General features: G+C 51.4%; 3 protein-coding genes across 3 annotated transcripts; all 3 read left to right on the top strand.

Moving 5' to 3' along the window:
* The first annotated feature begins 700 nt into the window (after positions 1 to 700).
* LOC118654642 (claudin-34-like) lies at positions 701 to 3,781 on the top strand. The gene is made up of 2 exons (XM_036306048.1): positions 701 to 1,456; positions 2,947 to 3,781. The coding sequence occupies exon 2, from the start codon at positions 2,964 to 2,966 to the stop codon at positions 3,606 to 3,608; it is 645 nt and encodes a 214-aa protein (XP_036161941.1). The 5' UTR covers positions 701 to 1,456; positions 2,947 to 2,963; the 3' UTR covers positions 3,609 to 3,781.
* A 7,758-nt stretch (positions 3,782 to 11,539) lies between these two features.
* On the top strand, positions 11,540 to 12,833 carry LOC118654450 (claudin-34-like). The gene has a single exon (XM_036305773.1). It carries the CDS (start codon positions 12,054 to 12,056, stop codon positions 12,696 to 12,698), a length of 645 nt encoding a protein of 214 aa, XP_036161666.1. The 5' UTR covers positions 11,540 to 12,053; the 3' UTR covers positions 12,699 to 12,833.
* Positions 12,834 to 22,232: 9,399 nt separating this feature from the next.
* Positions 22,233 to 24,249, top strand: LOC118653636. Its single transcript, XM_036304255.1, has 2 exons — positions 22,233 to 22,295; positions 23,527 to 24,249. The coding sequence occupies exons 1-2, from the start codon at positions 22,233 to 22,235 to the stop codon at positions 24,247 to 24,249; spliced, it is 786 nt and encodes a 261-aa protein (XP_036160148.1).
* Positions 24,250 to 24,682: the final 433 nt, after the last annotated feature.

Below are 24,682 nucleotides of genomic sequence, written 5' to 3'. Positions count from 1 at the left end.
AACCACTGAGTAACTGGTCACGTGCCCTAACCTGGAATCAAACCTCAACTTTTCTGGCTCCTAGGTCCACCTCACCACTGAGCCACATTTTTTTGAAACCTGCTTTTTACTTAACATTGGGAACTCCCCCCCCCCCCCCCCAATTATTCTTCAGCGTAAGGTTGGATTTCTGTGGAATAGTCCACTGAAGGACACAATGGCTTACTGACTGTGTTCTCTACATGGGGTAATGGGATGATTTCACTTGTCCCGTGGTACCTCAGGTATGAAGTCCATTTGGTGTGTTCCTGTGCGCATCTTGCACACATGCCCACTTGCTGGAATAAGTTCCTTCTCACAGGAACTAAGCAGAGGTTCCTGCAGAACTTGACTCCCACATAAAATTTGGTCCTAAGTGTGGGCCGGCAGGACCGCCCCCCCCATTCCCATTGGCCTTTTGGCAGCTTCATTCCTCACAGCAGCCCCATCTGACAAGCTCCCCCTTAGCAGGCCAGCTTCTCCCAGTCAGGAGTGACCTTCACCTTCCACTGCATCTTGCTCATGGGCGCCACGTTCATGATGCTGTCACCCGAGGTGCAGCGGGAAGGCCATTGCCTGCAGCTCAAGGGGCCTCCCTAACGTGCTGGCTATCACTGGGCTTTGATAGCAACCTCGCCCGTGCGGGGGCACTGCTGCTGGCGCCTGCGTGAATGTGGTTCTCATTGCTGTTTGCTTATTTGAATCCTCACCGGAGGATATTTTTCCACTGATTTTAGGGAGAGTGGAAGAGAGAGGGACACACACAGAGAAACGTCAATATGAGACAAACACATCAATTGGTTGCCTCCTGCATGAGCCGCGACCAGGGACTGGGCTGGGGAGGAGCCTACAACCAAGTACATGCCCTTGAAGGGAATCGAACCCGGGACCCTTCGGTCCGCAGGCCGACGCTCTATGCACTGAGCCATGCTATCCGGTGTCATTGCTGTTTGCACGGTCATTTCATCGGGTGGTGTGGGAGAGACCATTTCCGGGGGAAGGGAGAGGGAGTGGTTAGGACACCCGGCTGCTGTCAGACCTTGAGGACTCGATGGTCCGCATTGAGTGCAGCCCGCCCAGGAAGCGGGTAGGGAGGGTGCCTGATGAGGAACAGAGAAAGCCTGGTGGTCAGTGGGGATTGGATGCTGGCATGTGTTCCGCACCCGGCAACAGAACTCTGCTGGCCAGGACAACGGGGGTGGAATGTGGCCGTGGACTGGAGGCTGAGGAGAGGGCTTGGAGTCGTGTGTCAGGCCCTCGTGTGGCTGAGGCCCATGTGGCTGAGGCCCGTGTGGCTGGTCCCGCATAGCCAGGAGCCGGCCGGAGGACGCCCAGAGGAGCCAGAGGACGCCCAGAGGAGCCCCGTGTGTGTCGGCAGCGCTGCCTGACCTGCTAGTCGCCGTTCCTAGACACTCACTCCCTAGGAGACACATCCCTGGTCAGTGGGGCCCAGGCTGTTGGTTTTATTTCGCGGGGGTAAAGTGGGAATAACTCAACAATTATCATGTCACTGTCAGGATTGCCCAATGAGGAACACACAAGGCCAAAAGGGGTGAGGGATCATGAATGTATTGGGTCACCTGGAGACCCCATGGGCTGAGCCCCAAATGGCACCATCCCTAGCGACAGGCAGTCAGAGAGTTAAAGGACTCTAGGCTTTAAAGGGTCCATGTCCTGGGAAGGTCCAGATGAGAAAGATAATGGTCTTACCAGTGGGATGTGGTCTTACCAGTGGGATGTGGTATAAGCGGGAGGGAAGGCCTGTTGTGAAGTGTCCTAAAGGGCAGATCCCAGGGGACAGGTTTCAATCCAATGATTTGATCAGACTGAACGGTCACCTTTTTTAAGCGTACAGTGCAGTGTCACTAGGCACCTTCACAATGTTGTGCTACCATCACCACCATCATCTCCAGAACTTTTGCACCTCCCCAAACGGAAACTGTGCCATTGACCACTACATCCCCTCTGCTCCCCAGCCCCTGGCTCCCACAGTGGCTTTCTGTCGCTGAGTGTGGCTGCTCTAGGGGCCACATAGAGGTGAAATGATGCAGGTTTGTCTTTGTGTTGCTGGCTTGTTTCACTCAATAGAATGTCCTCAAGGCTGGATGATATCCCACGGTATGGGCGGCCCACATGCTGACTGTGTACTCACCCATGATGAATATTGGGGTGTTTCCACCTCCTGGCTGTGGTGAAGAACGCTGCTATGAACATGGGGGCGCAACTATCTGCTAGCGTCCCTGCTTTCCCTTCTTCGGGGTATAAATCCGGAGCTGGCATTCCTGACTCTTGGGAGCAGGCAAAAAAATATATTTTTATTGATTTCAGAGAGGAAGGGGGAGGGAGAGATAGAAACCTCAATGATGAGAGAGAATCATGGATCTGCTGCCTCCTGCACGCCTCACACTGGGGATCAAGCCCACAACCCGGGCATGTGCCCTGACTAGGAATCGAACCCTGACCTGATTCATAGGGTGACGCTCAACCACTCTGGCTGGGCTGTAGCCAATCTTAATTGTGTCTTTCAACAAATGTCCAGGAGTGGAACTGCCTGTTAGAAGGTCTGTACATATTTTGATTGACTTTAGAGACAGAGAGAGAGGGCGAGAGAGAAACATCGATTTGCTGTTCCACTGACTGATGGATTCATTGGTTGATTCTTGCATGTGCCCTGAGCAGGGATTGAGGCCGCAACCTTGGCCTATTGGGAAGACGCTCTAACCACTTAGCGAACCCTGCCAGGGTGAAAGTCTGAATATTTGAAGCTTTCAGTAAATGTTGCCCACGGACCCTTCGCCAGCCGAGCATGGGGGTCAAGTGTCTCCATTCTGGAATATGGCATCTCCCTCTCCAATATAGCGCCGCTCACCCCTGGGGGGCCATTCAGGCCGTGGGTCCCACCTCATGACGCCCTCTATTGGTTTGCAGATCCCCTGGAAACAGCCATGGCCATGTTTAAAAATGCCAATTGCCAGGCAGCGAGTTTCGCCCTTAACATTCTGGGATTCATCTTATCCATGACCTGCATGGGCCTGGCCGAGTGGCGGGTATGGTACATGGAGAGCAGCTCCGCCCCGTCCCGGGGGCTGGCCTGCATTGGAATGTGGAAGGTCTGCACATACCAGCCCAACAGACTCCCCGGCAGAGTCATAGCCTGTCACCGCTACAGCTACAGTGACACCGACCTGCCGCTCGACATCCGCATCGCTCAGAACCTGCTGCTGGCCGCCAGCCTGCTCGGGCTCCTGGGGAAAGTGCTCACGGTCACGGGCCTGCTGAGAGTGTACGCGGGACAGCTGCAGAAGAACACCACCAGCAATCTGTTCTGCGCTTCCGGAGTCCTGAGCATCATAGCGGGTGCATTTATCCTCATTGCTGTGATCTGGAACTACCACTCCGTGATGAATGAAGAGGGCATACGCTTCCCGCCTTCCTTCCACATCCCCTTCAGGCCGGACCGGCAGGAGATGGGCAGCACCGTGCCCGTGGCGGTTCTGGCTGCCTTCCTCATGCTGTTGAGTGGGCTGCTGACCATCTCTTTCCAGCTGCCCCCCAACATCCGTGTGTACCCCGAAGTCTCGCAAGTGTGAAATTCCCGGTTGCATAGCTTTGGGAATCCATGAGAGCCGCTTATGGGGGTGCAGTGTTATCAGGATGCTCTATGAAATAGTTCCAAGGCAAAGGTCATTCTGGGCAGAAAGTGGCCATTGGCTTCTATGTCCAAATTGGGCTCATTCATTGGTTAAGGAACTTTCATTAAAAAAAATTCCAAAAAAACCCACTGTCTACCTGTCTTACTGAATCTGGATTTCAATTAGTACTGGGTAAATAATCAATGCTAGACACCTACTGTGTGGAAATGAGAGTTGCTGGGACTCTCACAGCTCCCTCTCAAACGCCCACTAAAAACAACCGGCCTGACCTTCCACGGCGTGGCCCTAACACCTCTCCGCCACGTGCAAGTCCCCACATGTGCAAGAGCAGAACAGCGGAAGGAATCCCCCTTCCACTACCAGACTCAACAGCTACCGCGGAGTGGCCACATTCGCTTTCTCTCTCCTTCCTTCCCTTCTTTTCATCTATTTTCATTCTCCAAAGAACTTAAATGCAAACCCCAGACTTCACGTTCCTTCATCCCTATGCACTTCAAAATTATTCTCTAAAGAAAAGGACATTTCCGCCCTAACCATAGTATACCTTTAAAGTTAACTATTTCTTATGAACATCAAATAACAGAATTTTCAGATGCTTCAAAAGTAATTCTTCACTTTTTTTTCTGTTCAGATTATTTATTCACTTGATTCTTAGATTCACTTGTTGATAGATGCATATTTGTTGTTCATAATTAGTATCTTTACCTTTTTCTTCTTCTTCCTCTTCTTAAAGGATACCCTTCAGCACTTCATATAATACTGGTTTGGTGGTGATGAACTCCTTTAGCTTTTCCCTATCTGTGAAGCTCTTTATCTGACCTTCAATTCTGAATGATAGCTTTGCTGGATAAAGTAATCTTGGTTGCAGGTTCTTGGCATTCATCACTTTGAATATTTCTTGCCACTCCCTTCTGGCCTGCAAAGTCTCTGTTCAGAAATCAGCTGACAGTCGTATGGGTATTCCCTTGTAGGTAACTGAGTTTCCTTCTCCTGCTGCTTTTAAGATTCTCTCTTTGTCTTTTGCTCTTGGCATTTTAATTATGATGTGTCTTGGTGTGGTCCTCTTTGGATTCCTTTTGTTTGGAGTTCTCTGCACTTCCTGGACTTGTAATTCCATTTCTTTCACTAGGTAGGGGAAGTTTTCTGTCATTATTTCTTCAAATAGGTTTTCAATATCTTGGTCTCTCTCATCTTCTGGCACCCTCATAATTCTGATGTTGATATGCTTGAAGCTGTCCCAGAGGCTCCTTACACTATCTTCGTATTTTCGGATTCTTTTTTCATTTTGCTTTTCTGGTTGGGTGTTTTTTTGCTTCTTCGCATTTCAAATCTTTGCCTTGATTCTTGCGCTCCTCTGGTCTGCTGTTGGGAGTCTGTATAATATTCGTTATTTCAGTCCGTGTATGCTTAATTTTTAGTTGGTTCTTTATCACAACATTGAGGGTCTCATTAGATTTCTTGAGGATCTCAATAACTTTATCGGCGGCTTCTAGACAGTTCTTGAGAGACCTTAAAAGTGTGGTTCTGAACTCAATATCCTCCATTGACAGTTTTGTCCTGTTTCTTTGTCTCCGCATTTTTTATGCTTTCTTGGTGCACCCCCTAGTGGTCTTTGTGCGCAGTCTTGTTGTAGTTAAATCTTGATTGTTGTAGTTAATACTAGGGGGATTTGACCTCCAGGCCAACTGGCTGTGAGAATCAGCTGTGTCTGCAGTGGGAAAACTTCTGTCCTCTAGGGAGGTGCTAATCTAGCCTTTGGCTGAGGCTATCTGGCAAATGGCTCTGCGCAGGGCTTGGGCGGGGCGGGTCACACGGGATCAACAGGGTGGGTGGAGGGAGCAGTTATGGCTGCTCTCAGTCCCGTCCCCAGAGGCTCTGCCTCACAGAGTCCCAGCAACCGCTGCAAACCTCGGAGAGAAAGATGCCCTCACGTTCTGACCGATGCCAGACAGTCCCGCTTCTCCCGTTTGAGTCTGGGTCCCTAGAGACTCGCCCAGAACTGGAGCTCAGGGCCTGAGCCTCCTTCCCGATTGAAAATGACAACCGCGCCCTCAGCTACCAGCCCGCTCCGCGCACTCCGCACCCTTGTATTTTCCGCACTGCGCCTCCTCTGAGTCTCGTATGCTGTTCTCTTTCCTTCTAGTTGAAGAATTTCCCCTCAGCCAGTCTTCCTGTGGTTCTGGGCGATGTCCGTTCCGTCTTTTAGTTGTATTTGTGAAGTGGTTGTTCGAGGCAGCTAACTCCGGTGTTTACCTATGCCGCCATCTTGGTTTTTTCAATCTCTTTTTTGGGAAGGATAATCTCCTTCAGTCACTTCCTTGTAGCTTGTAAGTGATTCTACACTTCTATTTATTTATTCTCATTGCATAAGATGTTCACTCTGCCTCTTGAGTCTTAATTATTTTTTTAAGAGGGAGGAATTCTCTTTTAAAAAAATTTGTTTTCATTGATTTCAGAGTAGAAGGGAGAGGGAGAGATAGAAATACCGATGATGAGAGACAATCATCGATTGGCTGATTCTTACGCATCCCCACTGGGATCAAGCCCCCAGTCAGGAATCAAACCGTAACCGCCTGGTTCCTAGGTCCATGCTCAACCACTGAGCCACACCAGCTAGGCTGAAATAAGCTTCTTCTCAAAGAATATTTAAGTCTCTGAGCGCAGAGTGCTTGAAAAAAAAAACCCTCCCCTGGGGCATAAGTCTATCAGCAATATAAACTGTGTTCCAAAGACATTGCCTGTGGACCCGAGAATGTTCAATGGAAAATTGCCCCTGGGCTTTGAATCCGATCTGTGGGCCATGATTCTTCCCTCTACTCTCTGACGGAGCGAGTGTACAGTGGTGGAAGCCTTCTGTAGGAAATGTCCCTTCGCTGCCTGCCATGATGTGCATACCATCCTTAGAACTGGGAGGAAGTCACAGCCTCTGCATTGAGTTAGAGACCCTGGCTCCCTTCCCAGGGGTTTGAAAGGGGCCTCTGCCTCCCCTGGGACGTTCAGGGCTGGCCTTGGGCCGAGTCTTACCCATTCTCCATGCAGGTCTGGGATGGCTGGGAAATGGCTGCTAGGGAAACACCTGTAGTCGGTCTCATTTTTTACAAAAATATATTTTCATTGATTTTACAGAGAGGAAGGGAGAGGGATAGAGAGTTAGAAACATATATGAGAGAGAAACACTGATCAGCTGACTCCTGCACGCTCCCTACTGGGGATCGAGCCCGCAACCAAGGTACACGCCCTTGACCAGAATCAACTCCGGGACCCTTCACTCCATGGGGCGACATTCTATCCACTGAGGCCAGTTTGAAAGAGGATGTGTGTTATTTAAGTGAGTCAACCCTCTGGTTATTTGAAAAGAGAAGCTCTTTGGAGACAGGCTTCTGATGAGGACCCCGATACTGGAACCTGATACCCTGCGGAGGGCGGCGCGCCTGCCCCCTGCTGGTCACGCGGGGGAATGACAGAACCGCTGGGGCTGAGGAAAGCGGTCTCTTGACCTTCAGTGTCAACAGAGAGCAAGCGGACAGGTCATGAGGTTCAGACGCAGAAGGCGAGGCGGCCACCAGCGGCGTCTGCTCTGGGGCAGCGGGGAACAGTTCCAAGCCCCTGTCCAGGGCTCTTTGGCAATGACTGCTTAAGGGACGCACTTTATTATTTTTCACAGGAATAAGGCAAGAGAACGTGTCCTGCTCATTTCCCGAGGGCGCCTGAGGGCGGTGGCATTTCTCTCCTCCTTCTCCTCCCTGGGAATCCTGCAAGGTGCCCAGGAGCCAGAGGCTGCCCTGTGGCCTTTGGCTCGGGGCCAGCGTGGGACCGTGCCAGGCCCTTTGCTGGGGGCACCAGGCAGGGAGGAGTCCCTGATGACAGCACTGGCGGAGGGAGGCCGAGCAGAGGCAGCGCCTGGGTCACAGCGTGCACTCTCGGACACCAGCAGAGGTGGTCACAGCGCCAGTCCCGCCCCGCGAGCTGTGTTTCCTGCTCAGGAGAGCTTTGCCCTTTCTCTTCCTCGCTCTCCCTGTTTGCCATCCCCCCGTGGGCCCTTCCTTCTCCTCCCTGCCCACCGCCATTCCCGGGCCATGTGTCCCATGGAGACAGGAAATGTGCAACTGGAGGCAGAGTCGGGTGCCGGCCACATTTAAGGTAGAGGAGAGGAGGAGGGGAGGTAGAGGAGACGGGGAGGGGAGGGGAGCTCAGTGAAACAGAACAGAGGCTCCCGACAGGACCCAGGTCAGCTTCCCGCACTGTCCTGGGCCGAGGACCGTTCAGGGAGGTTGCCCCTTGGCCTGGCCCTGGCTGCCATCAAGACATACTTTCTCCCCATCATGGTGGCCCTTCCTCCAGGCTTTCTACTTAAGACTCTGTTGAATGACAGTGACTATCTGGCCTATGACCTCACAAAAGACATTTCTATTGTAGAAAGACTTCAAGTGTTTTTTTCAAATATATTTTTACTAGAGGCCCAGTGCACGAAATTCGTGCAGGGGGTGGGGGTGGAGGCGCAGGGGTGGGTTTCTCAGCCTGACCTGCACCCTCTCCAATGCGTGGGGCCCTCAGGGTATGTCCTACTGACAGCTTAGGCCCAGTCCGTGTGGGTCTCTGCTGTCTGCAGTGCCGCTTGGCCGCTCCTGGGTAGCCGCGGTAACATCCAAGCAGGCCCAGCTCTCAGCGGCCACCCCCAGGACGTTCGGACTTCAGCGGTGCTGAGAGGACTGGGCGCCGCATCTTGTGGCTCTGGGCGTCACCATCTTTGTGTTGGCGTGATGGTGAATTTGCATATTACTCTTTTATTAGGATTCTTTTCAGAGAGAAAGGGAGAGGGAGAGAGAGAAACATCACTGATGACAGAGAATGATGGATCGGCTGCCTTCTGCACGCCCCACACTGGGGATGGAGCCCACAACCCGGGCATGTGTCCTGACCAGGAATCAAACCATGACCTCCTGGTTCCTAGTTACACACTCAACCACTGAGCCACATTTTTTTGAAACCTGCTTTTTACTTAACATTGGGAACTTCCCTCCCCCACCAATTATTCTTCAGCGTAAGGTTGGATTTCTGTGGAATAGTCCACTGTAAGGACACAATGGCTTACTGACTGTTCTCTACATGGGGTTATGGGATGATTTCACTTGTCCCGTGGTACCTCAGGTATGAAGTCCATTTGGTGTGTTCCTGTGCGCATCCTTGCACACATGCCCACTTGCTGGAATAAGTTCCTTCTCACAGGAACTAAGCAGAGGTTCCTGCAGAACTTGACTCCCACATAAAATTTGGTCCTAAGTGTGGGCCGGCAGAAGCCCCCACCCCCATTGGCCTTTTGGCAGCTTCATTCCTCACAGCAGCCCCATCTGACAAGCTCCCCCTTAGCTGGCCAGCTTCTTCCAGTCAGTAGTGACCTCCACCTTCTACTCCATCTCGCTCACAATATCCTGGTTGTATTGTAAATCAGCGAGATAGATAGGAGACACCTTAATGAGCCAATTAATTAGGAGTCTTTATTCGCGCAGACCCAGAGGGCTATGTTTCCCAAATCTCTGAGCAAACACAAGGAGGAAGTTCTCTCTGTTTATACCTTTTTGAGCTCTTTGTCTGCAGATTTCACAGAGAGCTCTCTGTAGGTTATTGTTATAAGGTTACAAGTTTGTGACCTTGAATACATAGTGAACTAACACTTGGCATAAGAATATGGGAATTCATATCAATATCAGTACTAGCCTGTTACGTCAGATGGCTAGCTTGCAAGGTCAGACACCTAAGTTTTTTATCTTTTTCTATTATTCAAACTAAAACAGTTATTTTACAGAATAAGGGACTATCTAAAAATAACAGAGTTGACCTACAGAATAAGAGACTGTCTAAGAATAACAGAGTAGTTCAAACAGCAGTTTCAAACAGCAGCTTTCCAAAGGAGAAATTACTATGCTTCACCGTCACCCGAGGTGCAGCGGGAAGGCCATTGCCTGCAGCTCAAGGGGCCTCCCTAACGTGCTGGCTATCACTGGGCTTTGATAGCAACCTCGCCCGTGCGGGGCCACTGCTGCTGACGCCGGCTCGGATGTGTTGTCATTGCTGTTTGTTTGTTTGTTTATTTGAATTCTCACCCGAGGTATTTTTCCATTGATTTTTTAGAGAGAGCGGAAGAGAGAGGGAAAGACAGAGAGAAACATTGATGTGAGAGAAACACATCAACTGGTTGCCTCCTGCAAGAGCCCCGACCAGGGCCCGGGCTGGGAGGAGCCTACAACCAAGGTACGTGCCCTTGACTGGAATCGAACCCAGGACCCTTCGGTCCGCAGGCCGACGCTCTATGCATTGAGGCACGCCGGCCGGTGTCATTGCTGTTTGCACGGTCATTTCATCCGGGAGGTGTGGGAGAGACCATTTCTAGGGGAGGGGAGAGGGAGTGGTTAGGACACCCGGCTGCTGTCAAACAGACCTTGAGGACTCCATGGTCCGCACTGAGTACAGCCCGCTCGGGAATCAGGCAGAAAGGGTGCCTGATGAGGAACAGAGAAAGCCTGGTGGTCAGTGGGGATTGGATGCTGGCATGTGTTCCGCACCCGGCAACAGAACTCTGCTGGCCAGGACAACGGGGGTGGAATGTGGCCGTGGACTGGAGGCTGAGGAGAGGGCTTGGAGTCGTGTGCCAGGCCCTCGTGTGGCTGAGGCCCGTGTGGCTGAGGCCCGTGTGGCTGAGGCCCCTGTGGCTGGTCCCACATAGCCAGGAGCTGTCCGGAGGACGCCCAGAGGAGCCAGAGGACGCCCAGAGGAGCCCCGTGTGTGTCGGCAGCGCTGCCTGACCTGCTAGTCGCCGTTCCTAGACACTCACTCCCTCAGAGACACATCCCTGGTCAGTGGGGCCCAGCCTGTTGGTTTTATTTCATGGGGGTAAAGTGGGAATAACTCAACAATTATCATGTCACTGTCAGGATTGCCCAATGAGGAACACACAAGGCCAAAAGGGGTGAGGGATCTTGAATGTATTGGGTCACCTGGAGACCACATGGGCTGAGCCCCAAATGGCACCATCCTTAGCGACAGGCAGTCAGAGGGTTAAAGGACTCTAGGCTTTAAAGGGTCCATGTCCTGGGAAGGCCCAGATGAGAAAGATAATGGTCTTACCAGTGGGATGTGGTCTTACCAGTGGGATGTGGTCTTACCAGTGGGATGTGGTCTAAGCGGGAGGGAAGGCCTGTTGTGAAGTGTCCTAAAGGGCAGATCCCAGGGGACAGGTTTCAATCCAATGATTTGATCAGACTGAACGGTCACCTTTTTTAAGCGTACAGTGAAGTGTCACTAGGGACCTTCACAATGTTGTGCTACCGTCACCACCATCATCTCCAGAACTTTTGCACCTCCCCAAACGGAAACTGTGCCATTGACCACTACATCCCCTCTGCTCCCCAGCCCCTGGCTCCCACAGTGGCTTTCTGTCGCTGAGTGTGGCTGCTCTAGGGGCCACATAGAGGTGAAATGATGCAGGTTTGTCTTTGTGTTGCTGGCTCGCTTCACTCGGTAGAATGTCCTCAAGGCTGGATGATATCCCACGGTATGGGCGGCCCACATGCTGACTGTGCACTCACCCATGATGAATATTGGGGTGTTTCCACCTCCTGGCTGTGGTGAAGAACGCTGCTATGAACATGGGGGTGCAACTATCTGCTAGCGTCCCTCCTTTACCCTTGGTCGGGGTATTAATCCGGAGCTGGCATTGCTGACTCTTGGGAGCATGAAAAAAAATATATTTTTATTAATTTCAGAGAGAAAGGGAGAGAGAGATAGAAACCTCAATGATGAGAGAGAATCATGGATCTGCTGCCTCCTGCACACCCCACACTGGGGATCAAGTCCACACCGGGGCATGTGCCCTGACTGGAAATGGAAACCCTGACCTCCTGGTTCATAGGTCAATGCTCAACCACACCGGCTGGGCTGTAGCCAATGTTAATTGTGTCTTTCACAAATGCCCAGAGTGGAACTGCCTGTTAGAAGGTCTGTACATATTTTGATTGACTTTAGAGACAGAGAGAGAGGGCGAGAGCGAAACATCGATTTGCTGTTCCACTGACTGATGGATTCATTGGTTGATTCTTGCATGTGCCCTGAGCAGGGATTGAGGCCGGCAACCTTGGCCTATTGGGAAGACGCTCTAACCACTTAGCGAACCCTGCCAGGGCGAAAGTCTGAATATTTGAAGGCTTTCAGTAAATGTTGCCCACGGACCCTTCGCCAGCCGAGCATGGGGGTCCCAAGTGTCTCCATTCTGGAATATGGCATCTCCCTCTCCAATATAGCGCCGCTCACCCCCGGGGGGCCGTTCAGGCCATGGGTCCCACCCCATGACGCCCTCTATTGGTTTGCAGATCCCCTGGATACACGGCCATGGCCTTTTTTGTCAGTCCCAATTGCCAGGCAGCGAGTTTCGCCTTCAACATTCTGGGATGGATGTTCTCCATGACCTGCATGGGCCTGGCCGAGTGGCGGGTGTGGTACATGGAGAGCAGCTCCGCCCCGTCCCGGGGGCTGGCCTGCATTGGGATGTGGAAGGTCTGCACTTACCAGTCCGCCAACCTCCACAGCAGAAAAATAGAGTGTCACCGCTACAGCTACAGTGACACCGACCTGCCGCTCGACATCCGCATCGCTCAGAACCTGCTGCTGGCCGCCAGCCTGCTCGGGCTCCTGGGGAAAGCGCTCACGGTCACGGGCCTGCTGAGAGTGTACGCGGGACAGCTGCAGAAGAACACCACCAGCAATCTGTTCTGCGCTTCCGGAGTCCTGAGCATCATAGCGGGTGCGTTTATCCTCACTGCTGTGACCTGGAACTACCACTCCGTGATGAATGAAGAGGGCATACGCTTCCCGCCTTCCTTCCACATCCCCTTCAGGCCGGACCGGCAGGAGATGGGCAGTGCCGTGCCTATGGCGGTTCTGGCTGCCTTCCTCATGCTGTTGAGTGGGCTGCTGACCATCTCCTTCCAGCTGCCCCCCAACATCCGTGTGTACCCCGAAGTCTCGCAAGTGTGAAATTCCCGGTTGCATAGCTTTGGGAATCCATGAGAGCCGCTTATGGGGGTGCAGTGTTATCAGGATGCTCTATGAAATAGTTCCAAGGCAAAGGTCATTCTGGGCAGAAAGTGGCCATTGGCTTCTATGTCCAAATTGGGCTCATTGGTTAAGGAACTTTCATTAAAAATAATTCCAAATAAACCCACTGTCTACCTGTCTTACTGAATCTGGATTTCAATTAGTATTGGGTAAATAATCAATGCTAGACACCTACTGTGTGGAAATGAGAGTTGCTGGGACTCTCACAGCTCCCTCTCAAACGCCCACTAAAAACAACCGGCCTGACCTTCCACGGCGTGGCCCTAACACCTCTCCGCCACGTGCAAGTCCCCACATGTGCAAGAGCAGAACAGCGGAAGGAATCCCCCTTCCACTACCAGACTCAGCAGTTACCGCGGAGTGGCCACATTCGCTTTCTCTCTCCTTCCTTCCCTTCTTTTCATCTATTATTCTTTCTCCAAAGAACTTAAATGCAAACCCCAGACTTCACGTTCCTTCATCCCTATGCACTTCAAAATTATTCTCTAAAAAAAGGACATTTCCACCCTAACCGGTTTGACTCAGTGGATAGAGCGTCGGCCTGCGGACTGAATGGTCCCAGGTTCGATTCCTGCCAAGGGCATGTGCCTTGGTTTTGGGCACATCCCCAGTAGGGGGTGTGCAGGAGGCAGCTGATGGATGTTTCTCTCTCATCGATGTTTCAAACTCTCTATCCCTCTCCCTTCCTCTCTGTAAAAAATCAATAAAATATATATATATTTAAAAAAAGGACATTTCTTTGCATAACCATAGTATATCTTTAAAGTTAACAACTATTCCTTTTTTTAAAATAAATCTTTATTGTTTAGATTATTACAGTTGTTCCCCTTTTTTCTCCCCATAGCTCCCCTCCACCCGGTTCCCACCTTACCCAATGCCCTTACCCCGCCCCCCACATCACCTTCATCCATAGGTGTTCAATTTTTGTCCAGTCTCTTCCTGCACCCCCACACCCTTTCCCCTGAGAATTGTCAATCCACCCCCTTTCTTATGCCCCTGATCCTATTACATTCACCAGTTTATTCTGTTCATCAGATTTTTTATTCACTTGATTTTTAGATTCACTTGTTGATAGATATGTATTTGTTGTCACTTTGTTGTTCATAATTTTTATCTTTACCTTTTTCTTCTTCCTCTTAGAGAATACCCTTCAGCATTTCATATAATGCTGGTTTGGTGGTGATGAACTCCTTTAGCTTTTTCTTATCTGTTAAGCTCTTTATCTGACCTTGAATTCTAAATGATAGCTTTGCTGGGTAGAGTAATATTGGTTGTAGGTTCTTGCTATTCATCACTTTGAATATTTCTTGCCACTCCCTTCTGGCCTGCATAGTTTCTGTTGAGAAATCAGCTGACAGTCCTATGGGTACTCCCTTGTAGGTAACTAACTGTTTTTCTCTTGCTGCTTTTAATATTCTCTCTTGCCTTTTGCCCTTGGCATTTTAATTATGATGTGTCTTGGTGTGGTCCTCTTTGGATTCCTTTTGTTTGGGGTTCTCTGCACTCCTGGACTTGTAAGTCTATTTCTTTCACCAGGTAGGGGAAGTTTTCTGTCATTATTTCTTCAAATAGGTTTTCAATATCTTGCTCTCTCTCTTCTTGTGACACCCTCATAATTCAGATGTTGGTACACTTGAAGTTGTCTCAGAGGCTCCTTACACTATCTTCATATGTTTGGATTCTTTTTTCTTTTTTCTTTTTCAGTTGGGTGTTTTTTGCTTCTTTGTATTTCAAATATTTGATTGATTCTTGGGATCCTCTCATCTGCTGTTGGATCTCTGTATATTATTCTTTATTTCAGGCAATGTATGCTTAATTTCTAATTGGTCCTTTTTCATATCCTTGAAGGTCTCACTAAATTTCTCAGAGGTTTCTAGAAGATTCTTAAGTAACCTTATAACCATGGTTTTGAACTCTATATCCAGTAGTTTGCTTTCCTCCATTTCTTTCATTTGTGACATGTTTCTTTGTCTCCACATTTTGGCTGCTTCCCTGTGTTGATAGAGTGGCTTTGTGTGCTTGGTGTCCTATAGGGCCCAGTGGCTCAGCCTCCCTAATTACCTGAGGTGGATACTTTTGGTGCACCCCTTTGTGGGCTGTGTGCACCATCTTGTTGTAGTTAAGCCTTGATTGCTGTTGGTATCACTGGGAGGAATTGACCTCCAGGTCAATTAGCTGTGAGTACCAGTTGTGTCTACAATGGGAGAACTTCTGTGCTGGAGACACCCTTATGGGGCAGGACTTGCTTTAGTGGGCTTTGGTGCTCACTGAGTCTGCCCCCTGAGTGTGTCTCTCATGGATCTGAAGAGTTGTAATCTGGTAGGGTCTCACTCTGACTACTGGATACACTGGCTCTTGGGTCTCCAAGGAGGTGCAAAGTCAGCCACTGCCTGAGGCCACCCACCAGGAGCTACAGAGAGATCTGCAGATTCCTCCTCTTTGTTTGGGGTTTGGAGGTGCCCAGATGAGGCCCAGCTATGAAGCAATGCAGGCTGCTGTTGAGCCTTAGACCTTCTTTTGGAAGTTCTGGTGCTCTCTGACCTAGCTTCATTTTGTTATGTTTTAGATTGCAAAAGGCAAGGCCTTTTATATGCAAAAGACTCTGCATACAGCTTGGGTGGGGTTGTAAATTGGGTGGGGTGGTGTCTCAGGGAATCACCAGGGTGGAGCAAACAGCACTGGCTCCCTGTCAGCCCTGCCCTGGAGAATTCCCTGGGTCTCTGTGTCCTGAGGCTCAGTCCAGGGAGAATGATCACTGTGAGCACCTCTGAGAGAAAGCCGCCCTCGTGTTCCGGCCCGAAGCCAGACAGTCCAGTTTCTCCCCTTATGAGTCTGGGTCACCAGAGTCTCGCCGGGAACTAGAGTTCAGAGCAGTCAGGAGCTCGTAGGTCCCTCCCGATTGAAAAAGACAGCAGCGTACCATACCCAGTTGCCAGCCTGTTTCGTGCACCTCCGTACCTCCGCTCTTCCACACCTCCACACCTCCTGCCAGTCTCAGTGCACTTTTCTCTTTCCCTCTAGTTGTTGAACTTCCACTCAGCCAGCCTTCCCGTGGTTCTGGATGATATTCGTTTTATCTTTTAGTTGTAGTTTTGATGTGGTTGTGCGAGGCAGCAAGCTCAGGTGTTTACTTATGCCGTTATCTTGGTTCCTCCCCAATTATTTCTTATGAACATCAAAGAAGTATCAGATTTTTAAATGCTTCAAAAGTAATTCTACACTTTTATTTATTTCTTCATTTTTGCATAAGGTGTTCACTCTGCCTCTTAAGTTTTAATTATTTTTTTAAGAGAGGGGAGCTCTCTTTTTTAAAAAAAATTTTCATTGATTTCAGAGCAGAATGAAGAGGGAGAGATAGGAACATCAATGATGAGAGACAATCATCGATTGGCTGCCTCTTACACATCCCCACCGGGATCAATCCCCCAGTCAGGAATCAAACCGTGGTAGATGCTCAACCACTGAACCATGCCGGCTATACTGAAATGAGCTTCTTCTCAACGAGTATTTAAGTCTCTGAGCGCACAGAGTTTGAAAACCCCCCCCCCGTCCCCCCCCCCCGCCTCCCGCCCCCCCCCCCCCCCCCCCCGGTGCATAACTCTATCAGCTATTTAAATGCGTGTTCAAAGTCATTGCCTGTGGACCTGAGAATGTTCAATGGAACCTTTGCCTCTGGGCTTTGAATCTGATCTGTGGGCCATGAGTCTTCCCTCTTCCCTCTGAGGGAGTGAGTGTACAGTGGTGGAAGCCTTCTGTAGGAAATGCCCCTTTGCTGCCTGCCATGATGTGCACACTGTCCTTAGAACTGGGAGGAAGTCACAGCCTCTGCATTGAGTTAGAGACCCTGGCTCCCTTCCCAGGGGTTTGAAAGGGGCCTCTGCCTCCCCTGGGACGTTCAGGGCTGGCCTTGGGCCGAGTCTTACCCATTCTCCATGCAGGTCTGGGATGGCTGGGAAATGATTCCTAGGGAAACAGCTGTAGTCAGTCTTATTTTTTAAAAAAGTACATACTCATTGATTTTTACAGAGAGGAAGGGAGAGGGATAGAGAGTTAGAAACATCTATGAGAGAGAAACACTAATCAGCTGCCTCCTGCAAACTCCCCACTGGGGATCGAGCCCGCAACCAAGGTACACGCCCTTGACCAGAATCAACCCCGGACCCTTCACTCCATGGGGCGACATTCTATCCACTGAGGCCAGTTTGAAAGAGGATGTGTGTTATTTAAGTGAGTCAACCCTCTGGTTATTTGAAAAGAGAAGCTCTTGGGGGACAGGCTTCTGATGAGGACCCCGATACTGGAACCTGATACCCTGCGGAGGGCGGCGCGCCTGCCCCCTGCTGGTCACGCGGGGGAATGACAGAACCGCTGGGGCTGAGGAAAGCGGTCTCTTGACCTTCAGTGTCAACAGAGAGCAAGAGGACAGGTCATGAGGTTCAGACGCAGAAGGCGAGGCGGCCACCAGCGGCGTCTGCTCTGGGGCAGCGGGGAACAGTTCCAAGCCCCTGTCCAGGGCTCTTTGGCAATGACTGCTTAAGGGACGCACTTTATTATTTTTCACAGGAATAAGGCAAGAGAACGTGTCCTGCTCATTTCCCGAGGGCGCCTGAGGGCGGTGGCATTTCTCTCCTCCTTCTCCTCCCTGGGAATCCTGCAAGGTGCCCAGGAGCCAGAGGCTGCCCTGTGGCCTTTGGCTCGGGGCCAGCGTGGGACCGTGCCAGGCCCTTTGCTGGGGGCACCAGGCAGGGAGGAGTCCCTGATGACAGCACTGGCGGAGGGAGGCCGAGCAGAGGCAGCGCCTGGGTCACAGCGTGCACTCTCGGACACCAGCAGAGGTGGTCACAGCACCAGTCCCGCCCCGCGAGCTGTGTTTCCTGCTCAGGAGAGCTTTGCCCTTTCTCTTCCTCGCTCTCCCTGTTTGCCATCCCCCCCGTGGGCCCTTCCTTCTCCTCCCTGCCCACCGCCATTCCCGGGCCATGTGTCCCATGGAGACAGGAAATGTGCAACTGGAGGCAGAGTCGGGTGCCGGCCACATTTAAGGTAGAGGAGAGGGGGAGGGGAGGTAGAGGAGACGGGGAGGGGAGGGGAGCTCAGTGAAACAGAACAGAGGCTCCCGACAGGACCCAGGTCAGCTTCCCGCACTGTCCTGGGCCGAGGACCGTTCAGGGAGGTTGCCCCTTGGCCTGGCCCTGGCTGCCATCAGGGCACACTTTCTCCCCATCATGGTGGCCCTTCCTCCAGGCTTTCTACTTAAGATTCTGATGAATTACAGTGACTATCTGGTCCAAGACCTCAAAAAGGACATTTCTATTGTAGAAAGACTTCAAGTCTTTTTTTAAAATATATTTTTACTAGAGGCCTGGTGCACAAAAATTTGTGCACTCGGGGGGAGAGAGGGTCCCTCAGCCCGGCCTGTGCCCTCTTGCAGTCTGGGACCCCTCGGGAGATAATGACCTGCTGGCTTAGGCCCACTCCCGGGTGGCAGAGGGCAGGCCCAATCCCTAGGTGCAGCCCCTGGTCAGGCTCAGAGCAGGGCTGATTGGGGAGTTGGGGCACTGCCCTTGTCATGCACAGAGCAGGGCGGATCGGGAGGTTGCAATGCCACCCTCAGTCACGCTCAGGGTAGGGCCGATTGGGGGGTTGGGGCACCGCCCCCTGTCACTCTCAAGGCAGGGTCGATGGGGAGGTTGTGGCGCCACCCCCTGTCACGCACAGAGCAGGGCCGATCAGGGGGTTGGGGCGCTGCCCCCTGTCACTCACAGAGCAGGGCCCATCAGGGGGGTTGGGGCTCCGTACCCTGTCACACACAGAGCAGGGTGGATCAGGGGGTTGGGGCGCTGCACCCTGTCACACTCAGGGCAGGGCTGATGGGGAGGTTATGGCTCTATCCCGTCACACACAGAACAGGGCCCGTGGGGGGGGGGGGTTGGGGCGCTGCACCCTGTCACACACAGAGCCGCAGGGCGATCAGGGGGTTTGGGCGCTGCCTCCTGTCACACTGATCCCGGTGCCGGGAGGCATATTACCCTTTTACTATATAGAATATAGGCCTGGTGCACGGGTGGGGGCCGGCTGGTTTGCCCTGAAGGGTGTCCTGGATCAGGGTGGGGGTCCCCACTGGGGTGCCTGGCCAGCCTGGGTGAGGGGATGATGGCTGTTTGCAGCTGGTCACACACCCTTCAGGGTGGGGGTCCCCACTGGGGTGCCTGGCCAGTCTGGGTGAGGGGCTGAGGGCTGTTTTCAGGCTGGCGGGTGACTGAAGCTCCCAACCACTCCTTCTTTTTTTTTTTTTTTTTTTTAATTTATTCTGGGCCAGCTTTAGCTCTGAGGCTTGGCTCCAGCTCTTAGGCCTCCACTGCTGAAAGCAGGTATCTGGTTTGTTTGGGTTCTATAATCGAAACACTGTTTCAACTCCAGCTCTGAGATCCCGGCTGGCTGAAAGCAGGTTTCTGGGTTTTTGTTTAGCTTCTATATTTGTAACAATGTTTCAAACTGCAAGCTCAGAGGCCGGCAGCGGCAGGCGGGGAACGTTGGAGTCCTCCGTCACTGAAGCAAGCAAGCCTCATGTTCGCTTCAAGCTGCCTGGCTGCCGGATGCCATCTTGGCTGGCAGTTAATTTGCATATCGCCCTGATTAGCCAATGGGAAGGGTAGCAGATGTACGGCTAATTACCATGTTTCTCTTTTATTAGATAGGGATTGTTTTCAGATAGGAAGGGTGAGGGAGAGAGAGAGAAACATCAATGATGACAGAGAATCATGGATTGGCTGCCTCCTGCCCTCCCTACACTGGGGATGGAGCCCACAACTGGGGCATGTGCCCTTGACCAGAATAGAAACTGGGACCCTTCAGTACCCAGGCCAGTGCTCTATACCCATGGTTGGCAAACTGCGGCTCACGAGCCACATGTGGCTCTTTGGCCCCTTGAGTGTGGCTCTTCCTAAGCCTTAGGAGAACCCTAATTAAGTTAATAATGATGTACCTACCTATATAGTTTAAGTTTAAAAAATTTGGCTCTCAAAAGAAATTTCAATCGTTGTACTGTTGATATTTGACTCTGTTGACTAATGAGTTTGCCCACCACTGCTCTATACGGAGCCAAACCAGCCAGGGCAAGACTTCAACTCTTGAAGACCTGTTCCGTGACTCTGGCCGTTTAAGAAGACTATTGTCACAGGCCTGCAGACCAGCCCTGGGAGCCATGGAAACATAAGAATGTTTGGTTTCCTTATCTCTGTTACAGCGTGGCAGTGGCTACCATTTGTACCTCTGAGACGTTCTCCTCCTGCCTTTTTGTATTGGTTGGGTAATCATTGAGCTTTATTCTTCACCCTGGTTACAAAGCCCTGAGATTTATTGGGGCGGGGGGCAGCCCATCACTTTATTTAATGCTTTTATTTGCTCTGTGAACAGGTAAACGGTCATCAGTGGTCTTACAGGAGAGATGAACCCAGGCCACATTCCTGCCTGCCTTCCTTCTTTCCTTTCTTCCTTCCTACCTGCTCTCCTTCCTTCCTACCTTCTCTCTTCCCTTCCTTCCTTCCTTTCTACTTTCTTCCTTCCTTCCTCCCTTCTTTCCTTCCTTTTTCTCCTTCCTACATTCTTTCCATCTTTCCTACCTTCTCTCCTTCCTTCCTTCCTTCCTTCCTTCCTTCCTTCCTTCCTTCCTTCCTTCCTTCCTTCTTCATTTCTTTTCTTCCAATGATCTTCCTTCCTTCCTTTCTTCCTTCCTTCCTTCCACCAATCCATCCTTCCTTTCTTCTACCCTTCCTTCCCTCCATCCTTCCTTCCTTTTTTCCATCCATCCTTCCTTTCTTCTTTCCATTCATCCTTCCTTCCTTGCCTGCATCCTTCCTTTCTTGTATCTTTCCTTCCTTTCTCCCTTTCTTCCTTCCTCCCTTTCTTGTTTCCTTCCTTCTACCTTCTCTCCTTCCTTCTTTTCTTGCTTTGTTTCTTCCTTCCTTTCTACCTTCTTTCCTTCCTTCCTTCCTCCCTTCCTTCCTTCCTTCCTTCCTTCCTTCCTTCCTTCCTCCCTTCCTTCCTTCTGTCCATCCTTCCTATCTTTCTCTTTCTTCCTTCCTTCCTTCTCTCCATCCATCATTCCTTCCTTTCATCCTTCCCTCCTTCCCTCCTTCCTTTCTTCCTTTTTTGCTTCCTTCCTTCCTTTTTTTTTATAATATTTGCTTTTAAAAAATATGTTTTTCTTAATTTTAGAGAGAGAGGAAGGGAGAGGGAGACAGAGAAACATCAATGATGAGAGAGCAACATTGATCGACTGCCTCCTACATGCCACCTACTGGGGATTGAGCCCGCAACCCAGGCATGTTCCTATGAAACTCCTGGTTCTCAGGTCAATGCTCAATCAGCGAGTCACACTGGCCTGTCTGAATTCCATCCCTTTTCAAGGCTGAGTAATATTCCACTGCATGGATAGACCACGTATTGTCTATGCACTCATCCGAGATGAACATTGGGCTGTTTCCACCTCTTAGCTATTGTGAATAACGTTGCTATGAGCATGGGTTTGCAACTATCTGCTTGTACCCCTGCTTCCCTTTCTTTTGGGTATAAATCCAGAAGTGGGGCTGTTGTACCAAATGCTAATTGTATGCTTAATTTGTTTTGAGGAGTCTCCATACCATTGTCCACAGCGGCTGCACCATGTTATACTCCCATCAGCAATGCACAGTGATTCCATTTCCTCCACATTCTTGCCAAAACTGGCTTTTGTTGTTGTTGGTAAAGTATCAGCTTTTAAAGGTATTTAATCACATCGAGGTAAAGGTGACAAGGAAGCAAGTATTTTTTTTAAGCAAGTATTTTTTATTTTCCCATATGCTGTTGTCCTTCAAGATTCACTTTATTTTTTTAAAAAAATATATTTTTATTGATTTTTTTTTCAGAGAGAGAGGAAGGGAGAGAGGGGAGAGAGAAACATAGAAGATCGGCTACCTCCTGCACGCCTCCTACCGGGAATCAAACCCACAACCCAGGCATGTGCCCAGACTGGGACTCAAACCAGCAACCTTTGGGTGCATGGGATGATGCCAAACCAATGAACCACACCGACCAGGGCCGCTTTCATTTTTAAAGGACATAGAGAAGGCCACATATGGCCAGTATTAAAACTAACATGGGATTTGTGTTTTCATTGATACTCTTTTTTCGTTGTTGTTAATCCTTACCCGAGGATATTTTTTCCATTGATTTTTAGAATGGAAGAGAGGGAAGGAGGGGGGAGAGAGAAAAGAGAGAGAGAAACATTGGTATGAAAGAGACACATCATTTGGTTGCCTCCCATATGCTTCTTGAACAGGGCCAGGGATCAGACCTGCAGCCCAGGTACATGCCCTTGACCGGGAATTGAACCCGAGACCCTTCAGTGTGCGGGCTGATGCTGTAACCACTGAGCACACCAGCCAGGGCTCATTGATACTCTTTTGATGTGAATAAATGCCACTCGATATTAGGACGGCCAGAAAGCACAGTGTCAACAGCAACGGCTTGGGAGACTGGGTGGGCTGTTGATATCTGTGGGACCTTGAGGAGGTTACTTAACCTCTCTGTGCTCAGGCCCTCATCTGTAAGATGGGATCGCCACTGTCTGTGTCACATTGGGTGGCCACGAGGACTGAAGGCGTTAATATTCATACGGTGCTTGAAGTGGGCACGGCCCGTGCAGAGCACAGGGTACAGGGAAGAAGTCTTTGGTGCGGGGAGGGATTTGCGGGGCTTGGTTCCGAGCCCCGCCCTCTACCTGACCACAGCTCTCCCACTGCAGGGGCTCCTCTCTCCTGGTGGACCGTTTCCTGTTGGCTGCACCCTCCCCTCCCGTCCACGTTTCCTGCTGCTCCGAAGATCACCCGCCGTCCGATCTCCCGAACATGCCCCCTGAGAAGGACTACTGGTAAAATGTCTGAATCAGATACACGGGGTCTTTCCATTTGGTCTTGAGGAAAGACAGGTCCCCAGGCCCCAGGTGCAGACACAGACCCACCCAAACGTCCCCCGGCTGCAAGCACAACCTTCTCCTTCTGGACTCCCTCACTCGGCCAAGCCCACCGGGCCTGGTCCACTCCCTCAGCCTCCGTTGGCAGGAGGAGGCATTATTTCTGCAGCGTGAGGTCATCAGACTGGCCGTGAACCCACCCCATCTCTGGAGGGAATGTCCCCAGGGGTGACACGTAGACGGCACGCTCCCCTGGGGACAGTGGGGTGGCCGGTACTCTGTTGGGCATGTTAGGCTTCCCAGCAGGGAGCTAGGGTTTGGAGGTGCCGAGCAGCATCTGCCTGGGCAGCTGCCTGTGGGATCCTTTCTGGGCGGACCCCGCCTCCTTCCCTCGTGTTAATCAGCAGAGAGGGGCCTGGGAACCTCACTTTCTGGTTAGCCCAGCAGCTGCTCCCAAGGATTCAAATCAAAACAGATCCAGCCCTGGCCAGTGTGGCTCAGTGGATAGAGCGTCGGCCTGCGGACTGAAGGGTCCCAAGTTCAACTCCGGTCAAGGGCACATGCCCAGGATGCGGGCTCCATTCCCTGTGGGGGGACGTGCAGGAGGCAGCCGATCAGCGATTCTCTCTCATCATTGATGTTTCTCTCTCCTCCCTTCCTCTCTGAACTAATATATATATATATATATATATATATATATATATATATAGAGAGAGAGAGAGAGAGAGAGAGAGAGAGAGAGAGAGAACACTAATTGAAGGCCAATATGTACGTAGACCTCTTAGATATGTGGCTTAGACAAGAAGAACAAGGGGACAGGGCTCACGGCATCTGTCTGTTTTTTCTCTTTGCTGCTGCCTCGCCTTCAGGCAGCCTTGGGGGACGCCCTTGCTTCTCAAAAGCCTGGCCGTCCTCCTGGCGTACGTGTCGTGGGCCTTCAGCCTGACCATAGCCAACAGCCGCTCCTGGCGCGTGTGGGAGTTCCGCAGCCAGAGCATCGCCGTCATGCACATTGGACTCTGGGAAACTTATTACGTCGAAACCTTTAACATGACCGGCCTGAACCTGAAGGTGTCCGTGTCCGCCAAGCTCAACGCGAGCTGGGGCATTCCGGATGAGATCTACTACGGCCAGGACCTGCTGCTGCTGGCCAACTTCCTGGCGCCCGTGGCCCTGGTGTTCAGCACGCTGGCCACCTGGGCCTGCTGGACCCGCGCCCCGTACCCCCATTTCTTCCGCTCCTGCTACAACACCGCCGCCCTCCACCTCTTCCTCACCTGCTTCTGCCTCACGCTCACCGTGGCCTGGAACTTCATCGTCGACCTTTACGGCCAAACCACCCTGGAGTTTCCACCGAAGTTTCCTGTGAGCAAAGAGATGATCCACAGTAAGGGCGTCTCCTACGTGCTGCCGCTGGGCGTCCTGGCCTGCGTCTTCTCGCTCATCAGCGCCATCATCTTCGTCATGGACAGCTGCGCCATGGAGGAGGAGGAGCCCGCATTGTTGATGTCTATGGTCTGAATGGAGGCCTCTCTCCGCCGCGGCTGGCAGGCGCTTTCCTGAAGAAATGTCCTGTGTACGCTTCATAGTGTCGCCACCATCCAGGCGTTTCAAGTAAAACAGGCTTGGCTTCCCAGGGTGTCTGAAGCTCGTATTCTCCTCCCCTGCTCCCTTCTGCAAGCTGCTCCTTTCTTGGGAGCTGCTCGCGTGCTGAGACCTGTAGGCAAACATATTCTGTATCTACGGTCACAACGCAAAGGCCCTGGCCGGTGTGGCTCAGTGGTTGAGCATCGCCCCCCCCACACCAGGTGGTGGCCGGTTCAATTCCGGGTCAGGGCACAGGCCCGGGTTGCGGGCTTGATCCCCAGGAGGGGGCGTGCAGGAGGCAGCCGGTCCCTGATTCTCTCTCATCACTGATGTTTCTCTCTCTCCCTCTCCCTTCCTCTCTGACATC

The sequence above is a fragment of the Myotis myotis genome, unplaced genomic scaffold (assembly GCF_014108235.1).
Source record: "Myotis myotis isolate mMyoMyo1 unplaced genomic scaffold, mMyoMyo1.p scaffold_m19_p_4, whole genome shotgun sequence".
Lineage (NCBI taxonomy): Eukaryota > Metazoa > Chordata > Mammalia > Chiroptera > Vespertilionidae > Myotis > Myotis myotis.
This window is presented reverse-complemented; position numbering and strand designations above follow the sequence as displayed.